The sequence below is a fragment of the Akebia trifoliata genome, chromosome 11, assembly GCF_017979445.1.
Source record: "Akebia trifoliata isolate Shusen 1 chromosome 11, ASM1797944v1, whole genome shotgun sequence".
NCBI classification, from domain to species: Eukaryota; Viridiplantae; Streptophyta; class Magnoliopsida; order Ranunculales; family Lardizabalaceae; genus Akebia; species Akebia trifoliata.
The window spans coordinates 14,875,049-14,885,634 of record NC_141385.1 but is presented as its reverse complement, the minus strand read 5'-3'; the positions used below and the strand labels follow the sequence as shown (position 1 = coordinate 14,885,634).

The 10,586-nt window shown below is 34.0% G+C and overlaps 1 protein-coding gene across 2 annotated transcripts; it reads left to right on the top strand.

Annotated features, from left to right (window-relative positions):
- Positions 1-3,337: 3,337 nt before the first annotated feature.
- LOC147391030 (protein CURVATURE THYLAKOID 1A, chloroplastic-like) lies at positions 3,338-10,211 on the top strand. 2 transcript variants are annotated; one of them, XM_086417209.1, is made up of 5 exons: positions 3,338-3,655; positions 5,665-5,765; positions 6,120-6,227; positions 6,368-6,439; positions 10,001-10,211. In XM_086417209.1, the coding sequence occupies exons 1-5, from the start codon at positions 3,499-3,501 to the stop codon at positions 10,031-10,033; spliced, it is 471 nt and encodes a 156-aa protein (XP_086273335.1). In that variant the 5' UTR covers positions 3,338-3,498; the 3' UTR covers positions 10,034-10,211. The 2 variants fall into 2 exon arrangements, with proteins under 2 accessions (XP_086273335.1, XP_086273333.1); XM_086417207.1 differs by lacking the exon at positions 10,001-10,211 and adding an exon at positions 9,745-9,934.
- The last annotated feature ends 375 nt before the right edge of the window (positions 10,212-10,586 follow it).

The following is a 10,586-nucleotide window of genomic DNA, read 5'->3' as shown; positions in this document are numbered from 1 at the left end:
GAATGGGCTGATTTTTGGCGAGGATGATCTCTACGGTGAGGAGATCATCATCACCAAAAATCAGCCCATTCCAAAACTTCTAACCCCATCAAAAACAGTTTACAAAAAATGGACGGTCCACGATTTTTTAGCTTGTAAACATGGGTTAGAAGTTTTGGAATGGGCTGATTTTTTGGTGAGGATGATCTCCTCACCGTAGAGATCATCCTCACCAAAAATCAGCCCATTCCAAAACCTCTAACCCATGTTTTGAAAAATGTTTTTCCAAAAAGTTTGCCAAAAAGTTGGCCCTTGAACGCCACCCTATATATATATATATATATGGGGGCGGTTCAAAAGCCTTAAAGTTTGCCAAACATTTTTCAAAACATGGGTTAGAAGCTTTGGAATTAGCTGATTTTTTGTGAGGATGATCTCTATGATGAGGAGATCATCATCACCAAAAATCAGCCCATTCCAAAACTTTTAACCCCATCAAAAATGGTTTACAAAAAATGGACGGTCCATGATTTTTCAACTTGTAAACATGGGGTTAGAAGTTTTGGAATGGGCTGATTTTTGGTGATGATGATCTCCTCACCGTAGAGATCATCCTCAGCAAAAATTAGCCCATTCCAAAACTTCTAACCCATGTTTTGAAAAATGTTTGGTGCTGAACATTTCTCATAAAAAATGTTATAAGTTTTGGAATGGGCTGATTTTTGGTGAGGATGACCTCTATAGTGAGTAGATCATCCTCACCAAAAATCAGCTCATTTTGAAACTTCTAACTCTAGTTTACAAGTTTAAGAATCGTGAACCGTCCAATTTTTGTAAATCACTTTTGATGGGGTTAGAAGTTTTGGAATAGACTGATTTTTGGTGAGAATGATCTCCTCATCATAGAGATCATCCTCACAAAAAATCAGCTAATTCCAAGAGCTTCTAACCCATGTTTTGAAAAATGTTTGGCAAACTTTAGGGCTTCTGACCCGCCCCCATATATATATATATATATATATATATATATATATATATATTTATGGGGTCCCGTTCATCACCAAACATTTTGCCCAACCATTTTTATCCTACATGGGTTAGAAGTTTTGGAATGGGCTGATTTTTGGTGAGGATGATCTCTACACCGTGGAGATCATCCTCACAAAAAATCAGCCCATTCCAAAACTTCTAACCCCATGTTTACAAGTTGAAAAATCGTGGACCGTCCATTTTTTGTTAACCATTTTTTATGGGGTTAGAAGTTTTGGAATGGGCTGATTTTGGTGATGATGATCTCTTCACCGTAGAGATCATCCTCACCAAAAATCAACCCATTCCAAAACTTCTAACATTTTTGATGGAAAATGTTCAGCACCAACATTTTTCAAAACATGGGTTAGAAGTTTTGAATAGGTTGATTTTTGGTGAGGATTTGAAATGGGCTGATTTTTGGTGAGGATGATCTCAACGGTGAGGAGATCATCATCACCAAAAATCAGCCCATTCCAAAATTTCTAACCCCATCAAAAATGGTTTACAAAAAATGGACGATCCACGATTTTTCAACTTGTAAACATGGGGCTAGAAGTTTTGGAATGGGTTGATTTTTGGTGAGGATGATCTCCTCATCGTAGAGATCATTCTCATAAAAAATCAGCCCATTTCAAAACTTCTAACCCATGTAGGACAAAAATGGTTAGCTAAAATGTTGGCGAAAATGTTTGGTCTTGAACGGGACCATATATATATATATATATATATATAGGGTAGCGTTATTTGGCCAACAGTTTGGCAAACACATTTTTCAAAACATGGGTTAGAGGTCTTGGAATGGGCTGATTTTTTATGAGGATGATCTCTACGGTGAGGCGATCATCATCACCAAAAATCAGCCCATTCCAAAACTTCTAACCCCATCAAAAATGGTTTACAAAAAATGGACGGTTCACGATTTTTCAACTTGTAAACTGGGGCTAGAAGTTTTGGAATGAGCTGATTTTTGGTGAGGATGATCTCCTCACCGTAGAGATCATCCTCACCAAAAATCAGCCCATTCCAAGACCTCTAACCCATGTTTTGAAAAAGTGTTTGCCAAACTGTTGGCCAAATAACGGGACCCATATATATATATATGGATGGCGTTATTACGACCCCCTTTGCGACACACCATTTTGTCTTATATGGGTAAAAATAGTTGGAATGGACTGATTTTTTGTGAGGATGATCTCTGTGATGAGGGGATCATCCTGGCAAAAAATTATCCCATTCCAAAATTTCTAACCCCATCAAAACTGATTTACAAAAATTGGACGGCCTATAATTTTTCAACTTGAAAACATGGGGTTAGAAATTTCATTATGAGCTGATTTTTAGCAAGGATGATCTCCTCACCATAGAGATCATCCTCACAAAAAATCAGCCCATTCTAAACATTTTTACCCATATAAGACAAAACACGTTGTAATTTTATGAGTAGCTTTTACGTGTATACGGATCCTAATCCTATATATATATATAGGGTCAGGTTCAAGGGCCATGTGAGAAAACATGTAAGAAAACTTTCGGCGGTAAATAAAATTTTAAAATATGGGTTAGAAATTTTAGATTGAGCTGATTTTTTGTGAGGATGATCTCTATGATGGGAAGATCATCCAAAAAAAAAAAAAAATCAGCCCAATCTGAAACTTCTAACCCCATTAACAGTGATTTAGAATGTGGACCGTCGATTTTTTTTCAATTTTTATCACTAATTTGTAAATCACTTTTGATGGATTTAGAGGTTTCTGATTGAGTTGATTTTTTGTGAGGATGATCTTCTCATCATAGTGACCATCCTTGCAAAAAATCAGCTCAATCCAAAACCTCTAACCCTTATTTTGAAAAACGAAAGTTTTCTTACATGTTTTCTCACATGGCCCTGGAACCTGACCCATATATATATATATATATAGGGTCCCTATCCGTGGCCAACAGTTTGGCAAACACTTTTTCAAAATATGGGTTGGAGGTCTTGGAATGGGCTGATTTTTGGTGAGGATGATCTCTACGGTGAGGAGATCATCCTCACCAAAAATCAGCTCATTCCAAAACTTCTAGCCCCATTTTACAAGTTGAAAAATCGTGAACCGTCCATTTTTTGTAAATCATTTTTGATGAGGTTAGAAGTTTTGGAATGGGCTGATTTTTGGTGATGATGATCTCCTCACCATAGAGATCATCCTCACCAAAAATCAGTCCATTCCAAGACCTCTAACCCATGTTTTGAAAAATGAGTTTGCCAAACTGTTGGCCAAACTGTTGGCCATTGAACGCTACTCTATATATATATATATATAAATATATTATTATTTAATAATTTTCCCTTTCTCGCGCGCGCCTCCTCTTTGGGGAGATGTTCAATAGTTAATATGTTAAACCATACTAGATGACTCGGTATTCGTAGGAGGCGAGACGAGACAAGATACCTGCTTTTGAAAGATTCCGAGGTGCGGTCAACGAGAGAGGAGAGAGAGAGAGACCATGGCAAGAGCAGTAGCAACTTCGATGGATGCAACAGCATATCATTTAGGGACAAAGCTCCCCCTGAAGAAGAGGAATTCACTCGGCTCTTCTTTACCTTACCTCAGACCACGACTTTGCACTCCATCTATCGTCACTTCCATCAAACACTTCTCAGGTATCATTCTCTAACACTTCCTTCATCATCTTTGTAATTTCCTGTTTCCCAGATAGAATCCAAAAAGATTGTTTAAAAAAAAATTAACAATAGAGATTGATAGATACCTTAAATACTATTTACAGGAACTCTTAACTAAATTTATGGATTTTGGGTTTATAAGTAGAGAAATTTACCAAAACAGTGCTCTGTACATCTTATTTGAAATATTTTATTTTACTAAAACGGTAAAACAGCGTTTAATGCCAACAATTCCCTATTTATAAAACAAACATATCCCCTGTTTAAGTAAATAGATAGAAATATAATTGTTTTATTACAATAATGTTTCCCTTCAAGATTTAGGTTATTTCTTCACTTTGTACTAGAACAGTTATGTTTCTAGGGTGAATTACTATTTCGTGAGCTGAAAATGAGTTATTTACGATTCCAGCCACTTTTCATTTTAATTACCAAAAATGTGAACAATCACTTTTTCGTTAGAAAAAATTTCAGAACAAAGTGACTATTTAGCAGGTTCAAAGTGAAATTGTCACATTAAACCTGCTAAATAGTCACTTTAAAACCTCCTAATTCATTATCATTCATGTTTTGGTAAGTAATATGAACAGTGAGCCAGAATTGTAAATTCGTCAAAAGTTGATCACTTTTTTTTGTAAACATCTCATATTTCTATCTGTTTACTTAAACATGGGTTATGTATATTATTTTATAAAAAAAGGCATTTTTGGCATTAAACACTGTTTTTACTGGTTTGGTAAAATGAAATATTTTCCAAAAATGGTAATTTACCAGTTTCGAAATTAAAATGAATAGTGCACCATTTTGGTAAATTTTCCTTATAAGTTTTGTTGTTTATTTTTCCTAAGAAAAATGGATTTGGTTTTATTCTCTTGATTGAATTGTAATGAACCTTAATAAGGTTTATGTAGAGAATAGAAAGCAATCCTAAATATAAACAGATTCTAATATAAAAGAAACTGGATTAATATATATTTTTTTTATGGGTAGGCTGGACTTGAACTCACGACTTCAAAGTTGCTTTGTAATGTGTCAAACCAACTGAGCTATGGGTCTAACCCCAAAACCTGGGTTAATTTAATCTAAACTAATCATATTCTAACATAATATTTGGACAATATGATATTGTGCATTGTGCTAAAGCACCTATAATTAGAAATCTAATAAACAGAAGACACTGTTTGAAGAAGAATTCCCTCTTGGGATAACTTTTCAAGTGTGGGGTTTTGATCAAATAACCAAAACAAAAGGTGGGTGGATGAGAAGATACAGCCAACAAATTTGAAATTCGATATTTTCGATGGATTTCTTGTATCATTTTATGGTTCTTCGCAAAGTTGCTTGGCAGAAAATGTACATTTATATACATTAAACCGTATTTAGTCAAGATTTTTGGGTAGTTGGATCCTGTTTGTCTCATACCATCTGCCTTAAGATGCACACTGATTTTGATACTTACGCAATTTGTCCTATCAATAAGAATCTCTGTCCCTATTGAGTTGAACTCCTATCTTTAAAATCCTCTCTTTGGTTCAGCTCTGTACAGTGTTCAAGTTCATATGAATGTAAACTCAGGGCAAAAGTTTGTTTAGCCTTCAATGCTCAGGATGACAAGTGCTTTGGATTAGGACTTCTTGAAAAAATTCTTAGGGCGAAAAATCATATAGAGCTGATACATTTGAATTATAAGTATCTTTCCATAATCAAAGATGCACTATTCTATGATCTCTTACTATTATGTTAGTCAGACACTTTAAAATTTGTAAATGGCGTGTTCGTGATGTACCCTGTCTGACTGTGTCTGTGCCCCTACTCTGCGTATCTCCAATCTGATGAAGGTTTCAGAAAGACGTTCTTCCAAATTTTGAATATGGAGCATACAGTATATATATATATATATATATATATATATATATATATATATATCTTTTATGCTCTTTGTCTTGGTGGATAACCATAATAAATTTTGAGCTCATCTTTGAATGCAGAGTCACGCAGGTTTTCTTCACTCTGGATCAAAGCCACACCCTCAGAAGAGACATCAAGTTCCGTTGAAGTTAACAAGATATTCACCGACTTGAAGGAGAAGGTAATAGCTTACTGTAGCCTAATGTATGATTCATCTGCAGCATTGTTTGCAGAAGAATAATACTTTGAGCAAATAAATCTCTCCCCCGAAGTGCCAACTTAGTTAAGTGGTAAGACGTGTGGAGTGTTATTTCCACGTCCTAGGATCAAAACCCCTTGAACCCAACTTCATTTGCTAACCACTAACCTATACCTATAAAATAAAATAAAAAAATTTCTCTCCCGAATAAATCATGGCTGTGCTGTCAGAATGGCCAGTATTTTGGGACTTTCTGAATGTCCTGACCCAGCAATTCTCCTTAGTGTATTATGTAGTTTTCTTTAAACCCATTCATGTTTCTATTATCGTTTACAGTGGGATGCACTTGAAAACAAGTCTACAGTATTCTTGTATGGAAGTGGAGCAATTGTTGCAGTTTGGCTTTCTTCACTTGTGGTTGGTTCCCTTGATGCAGTCCCTTTGGTAGGTGATCAAACCCTAATGCGTGCTTGTATTTCTACAATTTCAACATATTAACTCAACTAATCTCAATTAGCTAATATTGCTTATTTATGCATCTTTCAATTTACTGATCTCTGAAATGGTTTCACATGTCACCCCAGGTTCCGAAGATCATGGAGTTAGTTGGGCTTGGGTACACAGGATGGTTTGTCTACCGATACCTTCTATTCAAGGTAAAGTCGAAAATTCCCTACATGGTTGATAGTCATTAATCTGGTTCTAGTTAGTTTTGTAGTTTGTACAAGGATTAAAACATTATCCAATTCGATTCATATTTAACCTTAAGACCAAGATGAGCAATGGAGGAAAACATTGATCACATACCGTAGCTTTTGGACTTTTCTACCTTGAATTGCTTATGGTTTTCAAAGTTGTGGTGTCAAACTGCATGTTTGAACAGTACTGAAACTAAAAAGAATCAGTTTGATTGGATGATCTTAACCGTTTAATAATTAATAATTTCTCTAGATTCTTGTTCTTGCATTTTTGTTCATTAAAAAGAATGAAATTGAAATTTTGAAACGACGGTTAAGATCATCTGATGGGGATGCATCTTTGTATGTAAAATCTTGTAAATGGGTCCCACAATTTGAATGCCTTGGATTGAGATGAGCATTGTCCTCTAGTATGGAGAGGTAGGTATTCCCAAATTATGGTGGTAGTATAGTTACTATTCCATCCATACCCTTTACCACTGGTAATATTCTTGACTCATGAAAAGGTTTTTTTTTTTTTTTTATTAAATAGTATGACATAACAAATCATACTATGGAAATATTTGGAATATTGGAAGTTTTGTGGCATTTGGCATCGTGAACAATGTAGGTACTATGAAATGACATGTTGAAGACTAAAGCACAACATGGACATATTCGATTGATAGTGGCAATAATCCCAATAAATTTCCATGAAATATATCGAAATTATTCCATTTCCACAAGGACCAAAATGAAACATTATTAGCATATATTCATGAAATATACCCAAATATTTCCATTTCCAGAAGCATTGAAGGAAACATAACATGTATATTTTTACTTCCACAAAATATGTTTTCCACTTTTTTCATATTTAAAATTATGTATAATTTAGAAAAACAATGAATCAGTAGTAATATAACAGATGTAATGGTGAGGCTATTACTTACAATTTTAAGTAATAACTATTATATGAAGTCCAATTGATGAATTACATGCATGATTGTTAGATAATAATAATAAAAATTAAAATTAAAATTTTAAATAGGACTATGATAGATAGTAGGTCCATGTTGTCATGGTCTCATTTGGTTGAAAGTGAACTATTTTTTATTTTGTCTACTTAAATGACATTATTATAAACATTGTGTCAAATAATTTTGTCGACACGTAAATAAAGTCGTTGATCTTGCTTTCTTACTTTGAGTGGTTGTTGATTGTAGTCTTTTTATTTAAGATTGTGTTTATTTTATCATTTCCTTCCTAGAGTTTTAAAGCATATTTTTCAAAAAACATTTAATGAATGCTATAGTATTTCCATAAGTTCCAAGATTTTGCATTATTCTCTCACTAGTCTAAATATTCTCTCGAAATATTTTTCATTTTGAAGCTGACTTAGTTATAAACTGAAATCTAAATTTAAAACTTAGGATGAGATGGACATATTCATGAAGAGTCATATCCCTGTATATTCATGTATTTGGGGTTCAAAGTTTTTATCTTTGTGAAAAGTTACAAACTTATTTAAGGGGAAATGTGGTTAAGTCAATATATGAGGGGTGCTATCAGCTTGGGAGCATACTTGCACCCACTTTTTAAGATATGCCCACCCACTTGGTAATTGCACCCCAAGATTCTAAAACGTTTTTCTTTTTATACCCACCAGGTAAGTGCACCAACCAAAAAATAAATACAAAAATAAAATTCCTTCTGCTTCACAACTTCTTCGTCTCTTCTTCTTCTTCTTCTCTTCATTCTTCTTCTCCTCCTTCCTGTCTCCCATTCTTCTTCTCTACCCTTCATCTCTTCATTCTTCTTCTTTGCATTCATGAAGGTTTCTACGAGGGTTTCGTGACACATGAAGCAATATGAGCAGTTAAATCCATTTTAGACATGGTTTAAAAAATATTTGATCTTGCCATGTCGACACTGGACTATAGACATGGTAAGAACTATGTCAACATTGACATATTGGCACAGAGAAAATTGGAAAAAAAATAAAAAATCAAAAGATAAAAACCTACCTCCATTCATGCAATTTTTTAAAATCTTAATCTTAGAAGCTTTAGAGAAGATAAAACGATCGGAAAAACAAAATGTAAGTTGCCCATTCCGTCTTCTACACATGAGCACAAACGAGAAGATTAGGAATTTTTTTTTTTTTTAAACCCAAATCATATTTTTTTTAAGGTGGTGAACGTACCTCAAAAGTGGGTGCTAGTATGCTCCCCCTTTTATTAATTATTAAATGACCTGTGGTACTCTGCATCTTTTTTGTGGGGCTTAGGCAATTTGCATTCTTCTTAAATAGAGAAGAGTTGGGATCCGGTGATTCATGGAAAAACATGAAATCCCCACCGTTAATACACAAAATCCAACAATCGGAATAAAAGATGTATCTCAATGATACGTTGCATGCCCCTAGGATACATCTTGAACATTGGATTTCTTGTTTTAACAGCAGGATATCATGTTTTCTCACAAGACAACGGATCCCAACCAAATAGAATTGGAAGGACAAAAATCACTATAGTACCACATGAGCTTATTAGGTGAACCAGTTGTCAAGTACTGGAATTGCTTTTCTTTTGACTTGTATATATATATTTTTTGTTTTTTGTTTTTAACAATAACAGGTTTTTAGATCAAAATAAAGGAAAAATATCAAAAAGATCAACTGGGTATGTAAAGTAATAGTAATACTTTTGTGTACATCATGTTAGAAAATTTGTATTTAAAATATTTAATTCTAACTACTTCTGAAAAGATCTCAATAAAAGCAGTCTAATGAATTATTTCTTCCAAACTAACTTGGATATTGGCAATTAAGGTACCTTGAAAAATCATATGGGGCATTTAGTTTGAATGAAGGGCATTTGACATAATGACTAACTTGGACTCTCGTAAATTGTAATAGATGGTGTTCCTATTTTCTATTTACAGTTGATGATTGTATGTGCATAATTTTTTCTTGATCGGTCTGTATGTGCATACTTATATGAATATTTCAATCAAAGTTTACCATTCCCCAAAATATTTTACAAAATGAATAGTGGTTTCCAACCAAATATATAGATAAAGAAATTTCGTATAAGATTTTGTGAAAATATGTCAATTTTATATTGTCTGCATCCCATGAATTTTAATCTCAGCGTATTTTAATGTGTCAGCGACCACAATTACTGAAAGTGTTTAGTGTCAAATGTGCCAAAAGCATGCAGTTTCCTATTTCCTTTATTCTCCAAAATCACAATTTTTCTAACGTGCATTTATAATCTCAGTCAAGCAGACAAGAACTAGCAATGGAAATCGATTCCTTGAAGAAAAAGATTAGTGGAAGCGAATAGAGCGGTGGTTGTGCTACAAGTTTGTCATACATTTAGTTGAAATTATTCATTCAAATGAGTTCTCTCTGTATCTCCTGTGTAACACTTGAATCCTATAATAATAGATTAATTATTGTTCTATTTAGTTCTCCTTTGTCCTTTAATCAAATCCACTGGGCCTTAGACTAACAACTAGCAATTTTCCTCGCAGATAGCTTCAAAATTTTCGCAAAACAGTAACTAAGATAGGAACCCATGTCTGAAACATGGTTTTTGATCTCATTCTCGACTGCAATGACTCACCCAAGTCATTTGGTATCATTCAACAATGAGACGGATATAGACGGTGTCTCAGCCTTCACACAATCTCCTGAGATGAACAAGATGACTCAGACAATATTTTGAAAATCTGGGCCAAGACAATAAAAGTCGACCAAGTCAATCGAGATTTTGATAAAAAATAATTAATTTTTTTTAGAATTTAAAAATCAATATATAAATAAAATATGATTTTTTGACTATACATCTTGTAATCTCCCTTATTTTAATTATAATTGCAGAGGTGATTTTGTGTTATCTCTTACAACTCAGTTCTTTCTGGTTGTCCCACGTTATTTGCTTCCTTCGATTAATGGTGATATCGATGTGGTACCTGCCAAAAACCTTTCAATGATAAAGTTAGCTCTCAAATTTATTAGTAATGGATTCTTTGACTTTTCGAACCTCCTCCCTCTTGGTCTCCTCTATTTATAGTTCTCTCTTAGAAATCTTTTCGAATAAGGAATCTCCTTGAGATC

Coding starts and splice junctions, on each gene's coding strand:
- LOC147391030 (XM_086417207.1), top strand. CDS start 3,499: ATGGCAAGAGCAGTAGCAACTTCGATGGATGCAACAGCATATCATTTA. Junction 5,766..6,119: donor TCACCGACTTGAAGGAGAAG/GTAATAGCTTAC, acceptor TATCGTTTACAG/TGGGATGCACTTGAAAACAA. Junction 6,228..6,367: donor CCCTTGATGCAGTCCCTTTG/GTAGGTGATCAA, acceptor ATGTCACCCCAG/GTTCCGAAGATCATGGAGTT.